Source organism: Artemia franciscana, chromosome 15 (assembly GCF_032884065.1).
Source record: "Artemia franciscana chromosome 15, ASM3288406v1, whole genome shotgun sequence".
Taxonomy (NCBI): Eukaryota; Metazoa; Arthropoda; class Branchiopoda; order Anostraca; family Artemiidae; genus Artemia; species Artemia franciscana.
The window spans coordinates 34,300,210-34,321,181 of NC_088877.1; the positions used below are offsets into that span (position 1 = coordinate 34,300,210).

The 20,972-nt window shown below is 34.8% G+C and overlaps 1 protein-coding gene across 2 annotated transcripts in view; it reads left to right on the forward strand.

Moving 5' to 3' along the window:
- LOC136036401 (uncharacterized) overlaps positions 1-20,972 on the forward strand; it is a 425,531-nt gene that overhangs the window by 68,897 nt on the left and 335,662 nt on the right. For both annotated transcript variants that reach the window (XM_065718603.1, XM_065718604.1), the window contains exon 2: positions 1,385-1,587. In XM_065718603.1, the coding sequence (XP_065574675.1) occupies positions 1,388-1,587 (200 nt within the window). In that variant the 5' untranslated portion in view covers positions 1,385-1,387. The remainder of the gene's footprint in view (positions 1-1,384; positions 1,588-20,972) is intronic.

Here is a 20,972-nt window from a genome sequence, read left to right on the forward strand (position 1 = left end):
CATATCCCCCTCTTCTCAACCCCTCCCCCAACAAAACAATCCCCCCTAAAAACGTCTGTACACTTCCAAATAACCATTACTATATGCAAGCACTGGTCAAAGTTTGTTACTTGTAGCCCGTCCCAAGGGGACTGTGGGGGAGTAAGTCGTCCCCAAAGACATAGTTATAAGGTTTTTGACTACGCTGAATAAAATGGCTATCTCAGAATTTTGATCCGGTGACTTTCGGAAAATAAATAGCGTGGGAGGGGCCTAGGTGCCCTCCAATTTTTTAGTCACTTAAAAAGGGCACTAGAACTTTCATTTCCATTAGAATGAGCCATCTCTCAAGATTCTAGGACCACTGGGTCGACACGATCACCCCTGAAAAAAACAACAACAACAATAAAACAAACAAACAAATAAATACGCATCCGTGATCTGCCTTCTTGCAAAAAATATAAAATTCCACATTTTTGTAGATAGGAGCTTCAAACTTCTACTATAGGCTTCTCTGATACGCTGAATCTGATGGTGTGATTTTCGTTAAGATTCTATGACTCTTAGGGGTTGTTTCCTCCTATTTCTAAAATAGTTGACTGAACTTGATGAAACTTATATATTTAAAATCAGCATTAAAATGCAATTCTTTTGATGTAGCTATTGGTATCAAAATTCCATTTTTTAGAGTTTTTGTTACTATTTAGCCGGGTCGCTCCTTACTACAGTTCATTACCACGAACTGTTTGATTAAATAAAAGATGCTAGTTTTTTTTCAATTGAAAGTAACGAGCAACATCAAAACTTAAAACGAACAGAAATTATCAATTATTACATGTAAAAGGGGTGTCTCCCCCTCCTCAATTCCTCACTCTTTACGGAAGTTTGAATTTTTGTCCAAATTCTACAAGAACGACTCGTGAAACACAAGGGCCGTTTGATTAGAATAATTAACTTTTTTCATAATTCAAGAAACATGCATCCGTGAACTTTCTTCTGGCAATAAATACAAAATTTCAAATTTTTGCTGATGGGAGCTTTTAAAGTCTACACTAGAGTTTTGGGATATGCTGAATCTAATGGTGTGAATTTCATTAGGATTTCTTGACTTTTAGTTGGTGTTTTTACCACCTTTTCAAAAATTTGCCAAATTTTCTCAGGCTCGTAGCTTTTGATGGGTAGCACTAAACTTAGTGAATCATATATATTTTGAATTAGCATAATAAGCCAATTCTTTTGATGCATCTATTGATTTAAAAAAATTACTCTTTATAGAATTGCGGTTACTATTGAACTGCGTCGCTCCTTACTTACAGTTGGTTACCATAAACTATTTGATTTTTTGTTTGTCTTTATTTTTTGTTAAGTAAAAAAAATCTTGAATCTTAATTCTTTGATTTTTCAGAACATGTTCTCTAATCCATGGTATAGTACTCCGTGCACAGAGCCTAAACCATGTGTGGATCCATATTCAATTGAAAACGCCGAAGTTGGAGAATCTGATGACTATCATGACTCTGTCGAAGTTTACTTAGATAAAATACAAACCTGCCTAAGACCTGGATGGACAGTACATTTGAGTGAAGGTGGAAGACTGACTTACTGCAAGTAAGAATTGTTCAACTCTTTTATTCTTCCTATTCAGTTCCTCTTCGATTCAGTTCAGTAAGCCATATTCAGATCTTAGATAAATTACAAAGCTGTTTAAGACCTTGATTGACTGTGTATTTGATATAAGGTGGGAGACTGACTTACTTTGAATTAAAATCAAGTTGCCATTAATCCGTGGCTAATTGGAGAAAAAGCCAAGACAGCTGATAGTCTGAGTAAGAGGCACAGCTGGCATAAGCCTTTTCAGGAATGTATAAAGATGATGTCATTTCCCCTTGTTGATAGATAGTCTATCATCCATCTATCCATCTTGAGGAAGACCTAAGGTAGATAGTCATAGAACTTTAGGAATGATTGAGATTTCTGGGTTGACTCATGACGGACCGTGTTGACAGGACTTGCATGCAAAAGGGGGAGGGGCTGAATTCGCTTGGACTCTAAGGCGAACAAGTTACAAGTGGTTCTTATTTTATGTTTTCGTGTTGAGTTCAGTAAGCCTTACTCTGTTCTTAGATAAAATACAAAGCTGTCTAAGAGCAGGATAGACTGTACATTTGAGTGAAGGTGGAATACTGACTTACCGCAAGTAAGCGCTATTCTTTTCTGGTATTTTCCTATTCAGTTCAGTGCAGAAGGCTTTTTTCAGTTCTTATATAGAATAAAAAGCTGTCTAAGACCTGGAAGGACTGTAGATTTGAGTGAAAGTGGAAGGCTGACCTACTGCAAGTAAGCCCCGTTCAGTTGTTTTATTTTCCTATTCAGTTCAGTAGCCCCTATTCAGTTCTTAGATAAAAATACAAATCTGTCTAAGGCTGGGTGGACAGTTCATTTAAGTGAAGATGGAAGAGTGACTTGCATCAAGTAAGCCCTGTTCTTTTCTTGCATTGTCCTATTTGGTTTAGTTCCTTAAGCCCTACTCAGCTTATAGATAAAATACAAAATTATCTAAGAACTGAACGGACTGTATTTTTAGTGAAGATAGAATAATGACTTACTGTTAGTAAGCCTTATTCATATCTTGTCTTTTCCTGTTCAGTTCTTAGATAAAACACAATCCTATCTAAGACCTGGAGGGACTATCCATTGGTTGAAGAAGGAATACTGACACGCCAGTAAGAGTTCGCTTTTTTTATGATGACAATTATTATTATTTAACGAAAGAGCAAGATAGACCTTACATATGAAAGATCTAAAGCCGAACTGGCCTACCGTGACAAGAAGAGATATGGGGAAGCAATTATATAATGAAAAAAGAAATCACCAATACAACAGCACAAACACAGAAATATACCCACACCATAGAAAAAAATTAACCGTTTAAACAAAAAGAAATACAGAAGGAGAAAAGAAGACTGTTTTCCTGCTTTAGTAATTAATATAGATTAGTACTTGAATGAGGCCTTAACCCTACTCATCCATCCAATTACATAGGTCAAACAGCATAACCACACACAATCAACCGTATGGATATATCACTTGATGCCTTTTTGTATGCTTTTACATTGTTCAATAATCACTTCTGCGGCAAATTTCATTTTGAGCCCTTAAAGGACTAAAAGGGCTAAAAACAACCCATATTCTACAAAAGTTTAAAACTATTTCTTCTAAAAAAAAGGCTATTTAGAAGAAATTGTCATTTGTAGTTAAATCAGAAAGAGTAATCATGTTTTTCTTAGTCTTTCTAATAAAATGTTACTTCGAAAGCAAATTAAGAGAAAATTTTTAAGAGTTTGAAGCCCCTTAAAAGTGACGTCAGTTTTGCTGTGATGTAATTTTTGAGGTGTTTCAGGTTCTTTAAAAAAAAAATTCTGTAAATTTGTTTTCTTAATAAAATTTAATTATTAAGACTAATTAAAATGTAAGTTACCATTCCAGAACCAGCTGAAAAAGAAATTTTTTCCTCATTAGACAGTTTTTTTAAACATATTTTTTACAACTATGGACTCTTTTGAAATAAAGAGGCATAGCCCAATAAAGAGTTTTATTAACTGGGAATGAAAATTTGTCATTTCGTAGCAATTGTGTTCCTTACGCAGAAGGACATTCCTAGCTGGGACAAATATTTTCTTTGTCAATAGGTAAGCTATAAAAAATAGAAATGAACACATACTATTAACAGAATGAACGGAATACCAATGGCGTGGAGCACTTTTACCTTCTACAATTTTTTCCCATTTCCCTGAATTTTGCCAAAAGAAATTGTGCTTTCCAGAATCTGTCCAAATATTGACGTCAACAGAAATTAGTGGTCTACATTTCTTTTTCAACGAACGTTAATTTACAGAGAAATTTCTGAGAATTTAGTTTTTTTTTTGGAAATTTGGGGATATCCACGAAATTCAGGGATGGTGGAAGCTTTGATTGCTCTTTTTAATAATTAATTTAAAAAGTATTTCCACAAAAAAAGGTTTTCAAGGAAAAGTAAAAAACTTCATTAAACCAAAAATGAGCAAAAATAAAATCAAATAATCTACCTAGCGTAAAACTACCAGAAATTACCACCAATAAATAGCCGAGTCAAACTAAAATAAGCAGAAATTAACATGAGGAGGGCTGACAAACCCCATGCCTTCTTAAGACCTGAACATGATTTCCATTTTACCGGAAAAACAAACAAATGAATGTGCGTTGTCAGTTTAATATATGTATGCTGATATTTATTCCTTAAAATCTGAATAGTGTTGTGATTTATTAAAGTTAAAAAGTGAAAATATTTAAATGTATTCACGTAGTATGTTTTGGTTTAGTTCGACTGTCCCCTCAACACTACGCCAGATGTTTATTTTAATATCCTCAGCCTTGGTAGCACTCACAACAGAAGCAGTGGTTTCAGCGGTAGTGGTGATAGCAGTAATTGTTGTGGTAGCAGTCGTAGTATTTATAATAGTTGTAATAGTAGGAGTAGCGCGCAAATATTGCTTTTTGAGTCAATCGATCATCTCGCTTATCGTTTTCTGAAAATTCAAAAGTAACATAGTTAGTTATTCTTGAGTCGCCCTTTTGACAACCTTTATTAAAATAACGTGCATTCATTGAGTTCAAAACTCTTTTCAACGTTCTCTGAAGAGCTCACCTGAATGCCCGTCGTCTTTTTGGAAAGTAAAGGCCAAACATGCCCATCTTTCTCAATAACATATACTACATATATATATATATACTACATATATACTCAATAACGTAATAAGGTGTTAAGGTCAGGGCAATGGCCAAGCGCTTGGAAGACATCATTGTTTATACCACTTTTTAAGAGAGGAAACCCGAAGGCTCATGAAAATTATCGTTTAATAGCACTTGTCCCTGCTTTAAGTAAGGTTTTGGAGAAAATATTAGATACCAGGCTTTCCAATTGGTTAAATAAAAATAATTTAATACATGAGGAACAAGGAGGCTTCAGGACAGGGTATGGGACGACAGATAGTGTGTTTATTTTAAAGGCATTAATAGATAAATATGGAAAGGGTAAAACTTGTCTTTATGTGGGATTTCTGGATCTCCATAAGGCTTTTGGTAATGTCGACAGAGAGTTATTGAAAGATGCCATGCTAAATATTGGCCTTCCCCATTCATTTGTTAGATTGATAGTGAGCATGTATACTTGTGTGAGTGGACTCATTCAAGTTGGTAATAGGTTTTCGAAGCTTTTAGATATTAAGCGGGGAGTAAAACAGGGCAGCACCCTTTCACCTAAGTTGTTTAATATTTTTATTAATGGATGTTGTTAATTTTCTAGAGAATAGATGGGCTCCGAAAGTTAGCCTAGGGACTCAAAAACTATCTCTCTTATTATTTGCAGATGATATTGCTTTGGTGGCTAATAAACCGCAAGATCTACAGACTCTTTTGAATCTCATAGAAGAATATTTGCATATAAAAAAGTTAAGGCTGAATACTGAAAAGAGCGAAGTTGTTATTTTAAAAAAAAAGGAAGGTTGGGGACGATGAAAAATCTACATTTAAATTTAATAATAAAGAACTATTTATAAGTAAAAGAATAAAATATTTAGGCTTTATCTTATCGGAAAATGGAAGTCTAAGGAGTCATGTTGATGAAATAATTAAGAGAGGTAGGGTGGCCATGTCAGCTATATTTAGAAACCCTGCAATAATGGGGATCAAAAACCTAAAAATGCATAAAAGAATATTTAACACAAAAATTTTACCCGTGATAGAATATGGACCAGAGATATGGGGTGGAGAAACGGTGCGGCAACTGGAGTCCCTTCAGCTCCAATATTATAAAAGAGTGTTTGGTCTACATCAGACAACTCATTCACAGATTCTGAAAGGTGATATGGGCCTGTTTTCTTTAAAGCTACGTAGGTATATTTTAATGCTTAGATTCTGGTTGAAGTTAACTAAGAGTAATGAAGATAGACTAGTAAGAGCGGCATATGAAGAGATGTTGAAATGTGGTTTAAAAACCTCGTGGCCATCCCAAATTAAATCATTACTAGAAAAAGTAGGAATGCCTTATTTATGGAATAATGGTCTTTGCTCTCGTGATGTACCAACAAATTTAGAAAGCCAGGTACGATTTATATTAGAGAGTCAGGAAATTCAGCATTGGCAAGGGCTGGTTTTTGATTCTACAATCCTACAACATTATAATCAGGCAAAACCTAGTTTTGGGGAGGAAGTTTATTTTAAATTTAACTTACCGGCTATGATTCTATGTCGTTGGATTCAGTTTAGGGCAAATTGTCTTCCAATCCAGAACAGGCAAAAAACGTTCGACAAAAATAAAATGATAGTTGGTCCTGATAGGCGGTATGTTTGTCCCCTTTGTAAAGATGACGATGAAAACTTGGATCATTTTCTCCGGAAATGCCCGGTGCTCTTGGATTTACGGGAAACTTATTTGCATGGGATTAATTTGATGCTTCCGGGTATTCTACACAATAGTAACCCAACCACAATATTTCGAGTGGGAGTATATATAGATAAATCTTTAATAAGAAGAAAAGTTTTATATGATTAATTTCTTTTGTAGTTAGATTAGGTACTTTTGCGTTAAATTCTGTTTTTTTGTGCGTGTTCGTACTGTTTTTAATTTCCTTGCTTGTTTGTTATTTATTTATATTTTTGTGTATATGGCCCACGGGTTTTTGAAATACACTTATCTATCTATCTATACTACATATAAGCAATGAACGAATTGTCTAACTTATAGTCCTTGCCCTGATGGCTCTGGGGTATTTGACATCCCCAAAGGTATAATTAGTGAACCAATGTTGAAAACTGTCTTAATATTTTGATTGGATGTGTCTTAGAAAAATTCAATCAAATATGTTTGGGGGAAAGAGAGTTTGGGGGTTAGTTGCCCTCCATCACTTTTGACTGTTAAAGGGGAGCTAGAACTTTCAATTTCCAATCAGATGAGCCTCTCCTAAAGTTTATACGACCACCCATTCAATAAAAAGTCTATATGCCCAGGGACACAACTTACAACCCTTTCCCCCAGGCTCTGGGATGCTTTTTCAACCTCAAAGGCCTTTTTATATGCTTTGAACTATTTTGAACAAAATGACTATCTTAAAATTTCTTCCGGATGCTTTTGGGACAAAAGAACGTAAGGGTAGTTACCCCCCCCCCCATTACTTTTGACCTTTAAAAAGGGCACTGTAACTCCTGATTTCCAATCGGATTGGGCCCCTCCAAAGTTTATACAACCACCCCTTCCAGAGATGGTTATCTCCAAATTTGATGTTTCAAAATTTGATTTTCAAAATTGAGATGGTTATCTCAAAATTTTGATTGGATGTGATTGGGGAAATGATGGGCGGGCTGTTTTCCTTCAATCGATTTTGACTCTCATTATCGAATTTTTATGCTTATTTAAGATATATAAAGCTCATCCGAGTTTAATGTTGCCCATTGGAAGTTATGAAACTGAGAAAATTTGCTCAATTTTTCAAAAAGAGGAAAACACCCTCAAAACATCAAGTGAGTCTTAAACGTTAATAATGGACAACTAGTGTAACTTATTGCCCTTGCCCTGAGGACTTTGAAGGTTCGTCATCCCCAAAGCCAAAGTTAGTGGACCTTTTAGTTATATACGTAACTTACGAATTAGCTTACTTAACGAACTTCTGTATTCTAGTATGTTTCAGTATGTATGTTCAGTATGTTCAGTATGTTTCTATTACGTATATGAGGGGGTTCACCCCTCGTCAGTACCTCGCTCTTTACATTGAAGCTTAAATTTTATCCCTATTCCTTAAGAATGAACCCCGAATCTAAAAGAATAAATAGTTGAAATTACTAAAAATACTTTAGCGTAAAGAGCGAGGTATTAGGAGGAGGTGAACACCTCATATGCATAATAATTTCAGTTCGTTTAAGTTTCAATGCTGCTCCTTAGTTTCAGTAGAAAAACTTTTTCATATTTATTTTTTCATTGTTTTTTTTTTTTAAATAATGCTAGAAAATTTTGCGCTCCGTTCATGGAAATTTTCTACCCCCCAGACAAATTTCTCCACGGAAAGATCCTCCCACATTTCCCCTCTTCTCAACCCCTCCCCCCAACCAAAAATACCCCTGAAAACGTCTGTATACTTCCCAATAACCATTACTATATGTAAGCACTGGCCAAAGTTTGTAACTTTTAGCCCCTCTCACGGGGACTGTGGGGGATTAAGTCGTCCCAAACACATAATTATAAGATTTTTTGACTATTTTGAATAAAATGGCTATCTCAGAATTTTGATCCGGTGACTTTGGGAAAATATTTAGCGTGGGAGGGAGCCTAGGTGGCCTCCAATTTTTTGGTCGAAAAGGGCACTAGAACTTTTCATTTCCCCTAGAATGAGCCCTCTCGCAACATTCTAGGATCATTGGGTCGATACGATCACCCCTGGAAAAAAAAACAAAAAAACAAACAAACAAACACGCATCCGTGATCTGCCTTCTGACAAAACAATACAAAATACCACATTTTTGTAGATAGGAGCTTGAAACTTCTACAGTAGGGTTCTCTGATGGTTGAATCTTATGGTATAATTTTCATTACGATTCTCTGACGTTTAATGGGTATTTTCCCCTATTTTCTAAAATAAGGCAAATTTTCTCAGGCTCGTAACTTTTGATGGGTAAGACTAAACTTGATTTAACTTATATATTTAAAATCAGCATTAAAACCCATTCTCTTGATGTATCTATTGGTATCAAAATTCTGATTTTTAGAGTTTTGGTTACTATTGAGCCTGGTCGCTCCTTACTACAGTTCGTTACATAGAACTTTTTGATATTAGGACTCAATTTTTTTTTTATTTCTCTGGCTCAGAATATGGCATAGGAAGAACGTGTAAGCACGGCAACGGGTAAAAAGGGTGGGGTTACTTAGCATCGCTTTCCAACGTTCGCTTGGGTAAGGAATAATGTGATGGGTTTACGAAAACACGCAAAAATAAACTATTGGAATCACAGAACATCTTTAGTACTTAAGTATAGGAGATCAATCTCTTTTTTTTCTTGGGGACCAGGGGACCAAGCTTCACTCCTTGAAAAGAAAGATAGTTTTTTAACAGCTTAGTTCCATTTTACTGTATTCGGCAAAACTTTTTGCATATGTATGCCGGCAAATTATTCTCTACTATCGACAATCAAAACAAATTGTAACTTTCAAATAATTGCCACATTGTAGCTTTTTCAAATAAACGCCACAGAAACTGATCTTCAGCGAAGTTTATTGTGACGTCTTTGATATGAAAAATGTGAAAAAACCGACTATGGAAAAGCATTTCAATAAAAAAATTTGACTACTGCAAGAGTCGAACCCGCAACCATCGGATCAAATGACGATTTATGAAAAATATTTCATTAATAAGAAGGGAGTTTTCCCAAATTCATGACCTATCTAGATTGTTTTTTCACACCAGAATATGTTAGCATACCAATTATAAGAAAAAAATATAGTGCAATTTTCGAGAAAAAATATATGCATACTAGCTGTTGGGGTGGCGCTTCGCGCCACCCCAACACCTAGTTGGTGGGGCGCTTCGCGCCCCCCTAAGCCCCCCGTGCGTGTAAGTCATTACGCGCCATATTAGTTACGCACCATTGTAGTTTTGTCCCTGTGTCCCACCTGTGAATATATATATATATATATATATATATATATATATATATATATATATATATATATATATATATATATATATATATATATATATATATATATATATATATGTTGCATATAAATAGATTGTCAGGTTTACTGACTTTTGAACATGCAACATATAATTGTCCATGGGAAAAACAATCTGTATTCAGATCTATACCTCATTATTCTAATGATGTGTCCCTGTGTCCCGGTCGTCATTTATATTCCCTTTATCCCGGTCGTCATTTGTGTCCCGGTGTCCAAGTTTGTAATTTCTCTCTGAGTGTCCGGGTCGTCATTTATATTCCCTGTGTCCCGGTGTCTTGGTCGTCATTTGTGTCCCGGTTTCCCTGTCTGTAATTTCTATTCGAACAATCTCTTTGTCCCGGTCGTAATTTATATATCCCGCCTGTGCCCCCAGCGTCCCCGTTCTAGTTGTGTCTCTGTGCCCCGGTCGTCATTTATATTCCCTGTGTCCCGGTCGTGATTTGTGTCCGGGTGTCCCAGTCTGTAATTTCTCTTTGAAGTTCCCGGTCGTCATTTATATTCCCTGTGTCCCGGTCGTCATTTGTGTCCCGGTGTCCCGGTATGTAATTTCATCAGTTGACAAACATGACGTCAGTCGACTAACAACTTCATGACGCATACAGCTCAGTCCTTATAATGACGTCAGTCGATAAACATGACGTCAGTCGACACACAAACATGACATCACTCGACACACACACACACAGACAACTTATTTTTATATATATAGATATATAATTATTGTTCGTTTAACAAAATAGATATGTGGCTCATAAAAGATAGACTTATACCAGGGTTTCTCGCATAAATTAATGGTAAAATTATTTTTGCTTTGCAATTTATAATTATGGTTAATGGTGACGGATCCCGTAATCAAAATAGGTGAGTGGGGTAGACTGGTTCAGTAAAATGCTCATCATAGTAGAATCTACTGAGTTACTTCTATTCATTAAATATCTTGATAAGAATAAGAAAAAAAAGACAAAATGTTGAAATTCAAGCTCCATGGTAAAACTTGTTTAAAGAATACGTTTTTCAAATAAAAGCTAAAAGATTTGCTAGAGGAGAGAAATTAAGCAAAATGCAAGAGAGGAACCCCCATCTCAAGTACCCACTCGTTTTACTAAAGCTTGATTTTTTATTTTTATTATTTTTTGTATTCTATAGCTTCCAAAAATATTGGGTTCATTTATCTAGATTATCTTTAGACAGTAAAATCTTCGGTTCAAATGCCTTGACAGACAATAAATAAATAAAACAGCTATAATTATAGACTGGCTACCTTTTTATGCTTGGAAATAATTTCGAGGTATCTCATCTCAGGGTCGCTCTTTGCTCCGTTCTGTGTCGTAAACGATGTAATGAGCAATTCATTTATGGAACACGGTTAAAGGTTTGAGGAGAGAATATATTGTCAATGTTTGACGACATTATAAAACCACTAAATGCCGAGTTGTTTTGGAGGTATAACTTACAAACTATTTTCTTGAAGGGTCCTAACAGAACCTGCGCAATATTGTTGAGGTTTTTGACAAGCTTGAATAAACTATATCATTTTAACAAAACCCAAGCTAGTTATTTACATCAGGAGGTCTTTGGGTTTACCCACTCTAAATCCTACCGTTTTGTTTGTTTTTGCTGTAATGTATTGTGTTTTTCACGGAATTTGGTGTTTTGTTCGTTTTCACCTCCGAAAGAACCGACCGTACGCGCCTGGCACAAATTTTGCTTCCAGTATAAATTCAAGCTCTCCCGCCGAACTCAATTTTGAGAAATGGTACTTATTGCTATAACTTTGATGAATTAAGTAACTTTACAAGTAATACCACTAATTTGTGTATACCTAAACCATTTTCTGTTTGTGATTTATAACTTGTGATCGATAGTAGTTGTTTTTCATAGTCTGTTTCTAATTTCAATCCGTTGATTGTTTTTTTTTTCATTAAATGCTTTACAGTGCCAGATGAATAAAAAAAAAAAAACAAAAAAAACACAATCATTAGCCCAAACACACTTTGAGCCAAAGGGGAAACAAGGGATTAATGCTACCCTAACGAAAAGTATGCTTTACATCCATTAGTTCATTTTTGTGACATGTTTTTACAAGTTAATCATATTATTACTTAAGCGTATGTCAAAGCCAAATAATCACGTGCTTTTTACCCGTTGTTGTAATAATCAATTATAGCACATCAAATTATAACCCCGCAAAAACAAAGAAAAAATAGAAAAAATAAAGCGAAAACCTGATTGGTTCTTTTGCTTGAACGTTTAAGCCAGTGAAAAGAACGGAATTTTTCTATTCACAAATATCTTATGCGAGTAAACTCCCTGTTTCTCTTTTTTGAATATTCCCTGTAGAAAAATAATTCCCTTCTGGAATAGCACCCTCGGGGAGTCGGCTGTCATCGAAAGTACAGTGCCAGACTAACATATTTTTAATTACTTTTTCCTAGAAATTTTCTCCTTTAAGAAATCAGAACAAGCCTTGTGCTTCTATGTATATCTCGAAGCCTTGAAAACCGGCTGAACAAAAATAGGAAGGGAAACACCTCAGAAGGATGAGAGCTGATAGATTTTTCAAGGGGGTGTTCATCTTCAGAAATCACATATACAAGCAGCGCGTGCCAATTGTCGTAGAAGTGTGCCAAGCGTAGCAGAATCTCTGCAAAGCGTGGTGGAATTCTGCGGCAATGGTGGCGTTCTAAGGTGTGTCAATGGTGGTGGTTCTAAGGTGTTCTAAGATGGCAGAAAGTAGGTTCCCTCTCAGTATTAAAAAAAATAGTTCTTGACGCAATATCAAGTCGATATTTGTTTAAGTCTTAGTCGATTGACCCGATTAATTAATCAATGTTGCAACACTAGTCGTTTTTATGGCTGGATCATTAAGATCATACTTATTTCTCTTAAGATGAAGAAGACGAAAGTGGGTAAGCAGATTTTATTTCAAGCTATTATAATAATTCCTTTAATGAAGATAATAATCAAGCATGCGCCATCAAGTTTCGTTAAACTCTTCAATTAGCATAATTATTGAAAAAAATAGCCTCAAATGTAGTTGAGTACATAATTTGCAAGGATATGCAGGTATTTTAAATTGTCACTTCGGTTGCGCCAATCCTATTAGGTGTTGCGTTGTATTTCTGTGAAACCTTGATTTACCGTCAACTCTCTCAAATTGAGTGAGCTCTAAAAACTGGTTTAATCCATTCCCCTTGTCTTGTATGGTTGTCAAGATACTTAGAAGTTTTCGTTTTTTCCAAAACGTTATATATTCTTTTTTACACCCAGAAATAGATGGGGAAATCGGGCTTAAAACACTAAAGTTTTTGCAGTATTCTATATTCCCAAGAAAACATTTGGAATCTGTTAAGCGTGCCTTTCAGTCTTTTCCGCACTATTTTGTAAAATAAGGTGTTTTGAGTCACCGTTGCTGCCTTGTCTCCCTTTTCTTATGCGGTTGTCAAGATATTTAGAAGTTTTCACCCTTTCCAAAGCGTCATATATTCTTTTTTACAGGCGAGATAGATGGGACTTAAAATGAATCACAAACTTTAACAAGAAATCGGACTTAAAATGCTTAAGGTTTGCTGTATCTAGTATTCCTAAGAAAATATTTGGAAACTTTTTGAGTTGCCAGTGCTCCCTTGCCTCAGTGCTTCCATTATCCCCGAATATTTCAAGGTTTTACCGAATTTTTCCTGGTGAAACTTAGACGACACATACACGGACTTTAACGTGAAATATGAATCATCAATTTTTGTTAACGTTAATTTTTGGAGGGATCTTAGAGAGCCCAATTTCTTCTTGGGGATACCTCAGATGAATAGAGGCAAGGCCGTTTCCAGGATTTATGTTCAAGGAGGGTGTTACAAAAAAACTAGAAGTTTTCACCCTTTCCAAAGCGTCATATATTCTTTTTTACACACGAGATAGATGGGGGAATCGGACTTGCTTAAGGTTTGCTGTATCTAGTATTCCCAAGAAAATATTTGGACACTTTTTGAGTTGCTAGTGCTGCCTTGCCTCAGTGCTTCTATTATCCCCGAATTTTACGAAGTTTTACCGAATTTTTCCTGGTGAAACTTAGACCATACATACACGAACTTTAACGTGAAATATGAATCATCAATTTTTGTTAACGTTAATTTTCGGAGGGATCTTAGAGAGCCCAATTTCTTCTTGGGGATACCTAAGATGAATAGAGGCAAGGCCGTTTTCAGGATTTATGTTCAAGGAGGGTGTTACAAAAAAACTCGAAGTTTTCACCCTTTCCAAAGCGTCATATATTCTTTTTTACACGCGAGATAGATGGGGGAATCGGGCTTGCTTAAGGTTTGCTGTATCTAGTATTCCCAAGAAAATATTTGGACACTTTTTGAGTTGCTAGTGCTGCCTTGCCTCAGTGCTTCTATTATCCCCGAATTTTACGAAGTTTTACCGAATTTTTCCTGGTGAAACTTAGACCATACATACACGAACTTTAACGCGAAATATGAATCATCAATTTTTGTTAACGTTAATTTTCGAAGGGATCTTAGAGAGCCCAATTTCCTCGTGGGGATAACTCAGATGAATAGAGGCAAGGCCGTTTCCATGATTTATGTTCAAGGAGGGTGTTACAAGAAAACTTTATAACACGAATTAATGTGCATTTTGTTATTTTTTTATAAGAGTTACACACAATTTTGGAATGGAGCCTCAAACCCAATACCCCCCCCCCCCTACCGTATACGATCTTGAGTGGAGGCACTAAATTGACTTAGAACTGAGAAGTTTTGCAAGTGAATTACTCATTTCATTAGATTTATTCACACTCCCTGATCTAAAATTCTACCTCTAAATAACAGCTATTATATTTCATAAACTCAATTGGACATAGAAAAATTAGCTAATTGTTTTTAGACAGCATAGGAAGGGACCATTAGTTTCCACCTTAGAATTCCCACACAGATACTTACAATTTTCACCTTGGAACTAAACTGACCACTTTCTCACGATAAGAAAGGGAATGTAAATTGGAATAATTTCTTAAGCAAGGAAAGATTTTAGGAAAAATAACACTGTAAATTCAAAAATTAATAAGTTTTGAAGCGCATAGTAATAAATATTTTCGATGGTCTTGGTTATCGCAAAATAAGTTGTTATTAGAATAATCCATGTATATTGAAGTATGAAATTAGGACTTGAAGACCTTTTATGTATGTAAAAAAAGACAACGAATTGTTGAAAAAAAATGTTGAGGATTAAAGCATCGAAATAGAAAGAAAAAGTTCTTACTCTTATTGGATATTAAAATTAATGGTTGGAATGTAGGTATAAAAGTCCTATGTCTTAATTAAACCAATTGGAATTAGCTGAACAGATTTGAAACCTCTTGGATTAAACCTCTTTTAGAAGGCTTAGTGATGTCTATCATTGTAGAGAGACCTATAATGGTAGGTTACAACTGTTACATACAACGATTTTTACATTATAGAGAATATTACCAATGCATTCGTTTAGATAACTTGAAATTCAAACTTCTCTGAAGAAACTGAATGAAGGCTATTACTGAGGAGAATCTACAAACTTTTTAATTCCGAAATTGTAAAAAAAATTACCATTGAATTCACAAAAAAAAAATTATATTCAGAACACATTTCACTAGACACATTTTTGGAATTTACTTACGCGGGCGTCTCATGATCGACGCTCAGGCCATAAAAGTCTATTACTTAAACGTCCCTAAAACAACGGTAGATGTATCCAATGAGGCTTTAAGATAACATAATTGGATTTGGTCAATGAAGGATTAATGAAGGATCTGGTCACACTTAAAGAACCCTTATTTACGAGTCTCCTCCTAGATTACCTCTACTCCACCACTCTACCCTCAGCATTGATGGTTGTCTTACCTCACTGATTGTCGAACTGGACTGTAAGGTCCTATAATAAGGAGATTGTGTATAACTTTGTGCTCCTATCCCTTATGCGAGGTCGTATGCTTCTCGACCAACATCCGTCATCATATCCCAGGTGCCCAGTTCTCTTAGAGGTACCCCTAGAAGGGGTCCAACGGTACCTCCATCAACTAGATTAAGACTAGTTGGTAAATCCAATTCTAACATTTTTTTTTGTCTTGAATAGTTTGCCATTTTTATCACCGAAAAGATATGCCCGTCTTCAAACCAAATGAGCTGGCTTACTCTTATGGGCAATAATACTTTTTTCCGTTTTTCGCCCACCTTGTCTTATGGGCACTTATCTTATTTCATTATTATCTTATATTATTATTATATTATTACATTACATAATCTTATTATTATCCTATGTTATTATCTTTTCTTATTGTTACCTTACCTTATCTTATTCTTATGGCCTCTTTCTAATGGAACCAATTTTTTTATTCTTATTATTTTTTATTCTTATAATTTTTTTTTCCTATATTCGTGCTTTTATTTTTTCTTCAATTTCTTAATTCTTATGGAACAAAGTTGGGAAAGGGATCGTTGGATCTTAAATTTTGAGTTGTAGGATCATTTTTGAATGACAAAAAAAAAAATACTACTCGCCAAACAAAATGAGTTTATTCACCCATGTCCGGTCTACATTTTTTTCTGTTTAATTGCCGATATTAGAAATTTTATATAATTTTACCGTTAGTAACATGTTGATTGTTCTCCACAAGAACTGGGAACACAATTTCCTAACGAATTCCTCGCTTTCCTTTTGTGGAAGCCATGATAATAATTTGTTTTTCCTTTCTAATGCCAGCTGTAGGGTTTTGTATAAAATTGTCAAGAAAGATTTATAGTTTTTATACACGATTTACCGTATTAAACGGTTAATTCAAAATATGCTCTGTCATCTTTATCTTTATACAAGCAGCCGAGCCTATCAGGCGACAGAAAAAACACACATAGGTTTGACTACTTTGTGAGGACTGGAGATAAACTGTTTGGTCTCTTCCCGCCAATACACATATGCCTGTTCTAATCCCCCCACCCAAAAAACCTGAAAATGTTGATTGTCGGTTTGGATAAAATTTCTACAGCGAAAAATTACTCATGCATTTTACAATATCAATTAACTGTTTTTGGAACTAAGAATCAGTTATTGGCTGTGAACTAATGACACTCACCAATTATATAAAGTAAAGCTTTTCTTTTAGTATAAATTTTGGTCGGCCATTATGGTGGAATTACAGAAAAAATAATAAGAAAGGCGATAAAGACTAACTGTAGAAAAGAAAATATCTCAAATTAGGAGACAAAATCATCCATTTTAATTTTTTCTAAAATAGGTATTGAAGCATTTATTTAAAAAATAATATAGATTTATGAAAAAGGTTTGGAATGTTCATAAAAATGGCTTCTTTTAATCACATAATCAAATTGGGGTGCTCTTTCGAAAGCAATAACTAAAAGGAACACTCTGAAACATTCGTAATTGTTAGTAATTACAAAAAGAGAATACAATTTAAATTCCTAAAAAGCACGAGTGTCTAATAAGAACATTAGTACGAAGAGGATACTCAAAATAAAACACTTTAATAGAAAAATTATTAAAGCTGTAAATTTTCTCATATTTAAAGTATATGTAAAACCTAGAATTAAAAAGAATTAATATTCTCTGTATATTTCAAGAGATCTCCCTTCCATTCCATGCTTCAAGATTGTTTTTTCTTTAAAAAAAAAGAATATTTTCCCGCAACGAATAATTATAAAATACACTTGTAATAAATTTGACAATTTTTTTTCGTTTCACTTCAATCTGTTTTACTACCCTTAAATAAGTCTGAACAAATTGAAATTGTAAATAGCTGTTCCAGATAAGCTCCAGCTTATTTGAATATCAATGTCCAAGCAAAATCAAGGGAGTAGCATAGAGAAGTTGTTCTCTCATTAATTTCCTGGATGAAGGAAAAGGACCAACTACGAATAATTCTCAAACTGGCGAAACATAAGACCTAGATATAAACTAAATAAACCAATAAGTAATTGCATAAAATCAATTAGGAAAATATAAGATATAAATAGATTTAGGTAATTAGAACCCCGCCCTGAATTATTTCTTCAAATTGCAAGCTGGTTGTGAAAAAAAAAAAAAAAAACAGGTAAAAAGACTGTTCCTCATAAAAACTAAAAAATATTTCTACGACTCGTAAACTGTCTTAAAGACCCCCCTCCCAGAACTAAAACTCTTTGTTAACTCTCCCTAAACAACTTACCTTTGACAGCTCCCCCCAACTAGCGAAAATCCTGGATATGACCCCCTGAACAAAACATAAATTTCACAGGAAATGCAAATCTAAAAGAAAAAAAAAAGGCTTAAGGTTTTACACAGTTTTTTTTTTGTGTCTGGGCATTCAAGTTAGACAAAAAATAATTTTAATATCCAAAGTTGAAAATTCCAACCATTGAGAAATAGATCAATTTTTTGGCAAAATTGATAGATCTAATTATCTGTATAATTACATCAAGATATAGGAATGTGAATTAACCAAATTGATTTAGTGTATCATATTTTTTTTAATGTCAATGTAGAAATATTTTCACATAACACCTTTTGAATTGTTACAATCATTTTTTAAAGTAATATACGACTTTGCTTATTACTATATGGTCCAAACAGTGCGTTTTGGTTTAATCTTTAAGCAACGTTTAGTTTTTAAGCATAATGACCAAATTGCATAACTGTGGGGGCTTGGCTTACGCAATATCCCTAGAGATGTAGTAACAAGCCGTTCGGCTATGCTGAACACAATGGCTGTCTTAAAAATCTTGACTGGAAGTGTTTGATTAGAAGCTCAAGAGGGCGGCTGACTGCCCTCCAATCACTTTTGACTCTTAAAAAGGGGACTAGAACTGGGAGTTTCCAATCAAATTAGCTCCTTTAAAATATAAATGATATTACTAGCTATGATAGAGCAGCGCTGCCTATGATATTGCTTATATGACCTTTTAATACTTGCATGAGTATACTTTTTTCGTTTAATGGTAACTCCCCAAACCGTTTCAGCTTAATGCCCTTAGCATCATTAGTTATAGTAACCGTAGAAGTGACATTGAAGTATATACATAGTGTCTTCTGGGTAGTTCAAGATCCGCCACAACTTACCCTGAAAGGTCTAACTTAATAGTGTAAGCCGCTATTGAGATACTTGCGTTTGATGAAAAGAAGGGTAGTTGGGGGAGGGGACCAGTTGACCTCCATTACTTTTGACTCTTAAAAGGGAACTAGAACTTCTAGTTTTCAACCAAATGAGCCTCCTCTAAAATTTAACAGCCATCCCTTCCATAAAAACCTTAAATGCCTCTGGGGAAAAATTACAACACTTGCCCCCAGGCGCTGGGGCTTGTTTCAACCCCAAAAGCCTTGTTAAATGATATTTGGACTATTTTGAATAAATTGGCTGGCTCAAAATGTCTATTTGATGCACTTTGGAAAACACGACGTGTGGGGAGGGGGGAGTAGCTATCCTCTGATCACTTTGACTTCCAAAATATCAATAGAAATTTTGATTATCGATTTAATGAGTCCCCTCCAACGTATATACGACCACTCTTTCTATAAAAAGTTACCCTTCTAAACCTTACTTAGCTTATGCTTTCATGGTTTATGCCTTTATGCCATGCAAATCAATTTTGAAAAACTTTTATTCATTCCTCCGATTAAGGAATATTTCGTATGAGCAGCATTAAGTGTTTCTTGTTCATAATTGTGAATTGGCTTTTTTATGTCATCTTGAAAATAAGTACTTCCAATTTCAGCTTTTACGGTCTCTTAGGTGTAATCTCATAAAGGAGAGGACATGAACTCTGAGATTGGGACAAATACAATTGTGTATGTTGGAGAGTAGATTATAGAATGAAAAGAGTTTCCCTGGCCCGCTAAAAGATTTGATTTAGAACCTGTCTATAGAGATAGCCACACTTGACAGAGAGAAGAAGACAGATTACTGTCCTATCCAAAGAATAAGGGTAACTTATAAGAGTGGAAACTGGTACTAGTGTCGACAGAAAAAGCTATAAACGCAGTCTAGCGTCTTGTGATACTTAGCATTTTTCAAGCTTCGCAAACGTTTTCCGGTCAGGAGCTGAAATAACACATTTATTAATATCGTAATTTTTACCAATTACACTAATTAGATTATCATTCCTATTATTACACTGGAAAAATGCCAAATGTCTCCAAACGCTAGATGGCGTAGATGTTTTTTGTCGACACTGGCATCAGTTCTTACACTTATGAGTTACCCATATACTTGGATCCTACCCTTCTCTATTAAAATTTATGCTTTAAATCCGTCGGTTTATTGTTGTAATGTTTCTTCTCTAGCAAATCGCACTATTCCTTATCTCTGCAGAGAATGGAAGACATAACTGACATGAGATTCCATAACTAACAAGGGGATAAGGTGAACAAACCAGTTGCTTCTTTTTTTTGTATGTGCTTTCCAAATATGCTTATCAAACCAAAATGCTAATCTCCCCACCCCCTCCTGATGGTCCCATATATGTAATTTCTGCAGTGACAAAATAACTCCGCCTTTTAAAAACATGCTTGACTCTTTTGTGGGAAATGAAATCAAGCCAGTAAAAAGAAGGAAAATTTTTTGAGTCACAATATCTTTAACAGGTAAAATTTCTATTTCTTTGTAATTACCAATCACTAATGGTAAGATTTTAAATGATTGGCCAATATTTGATTTAATAGGTTACGTGTCTATACAAAGACCAGAACTTGAGAGAACACTTATCATTAATGCTAAGGAGATTACAGACACTAGGATTTTTATGTAGAATAAAAAGCAGTGTAGAACTATGAGAGTACTTTCCAAGGAAGAGGAAGGACAAGAACTAAAAAATGTATTTCCTGGGTCTCAATTTTAAAAAGACGAGGGGATCTACCTTAAATCTTGCCTCTAATTGGCTATTCATAAGCTATTTTCATTAGCTATTTTCTGTTTCAAGGTCGATCGTAGCTCAAACTGACAAATTACGATTTTTTAGACAACTCAAAAAATTCCAATTTAATAAGGGGGGCAAATTAATTGAGAATGAGAGGGGGCAATTTTTTTATTATTTTTAAATGAAGATACAAAAGGAATACATTGCTTGAAATCCATGGGGGGATAACTCAACAAATTCCAATTTAATAAGGAGGGCAAATTAATTGAGCATCCTCATTTTTTCGAGGAAGATACAAAAGGAATGTATTGCTTAAAATCCATGGGGGGGGGTGTCCTTTCTTTTCTATATTTTTCAAT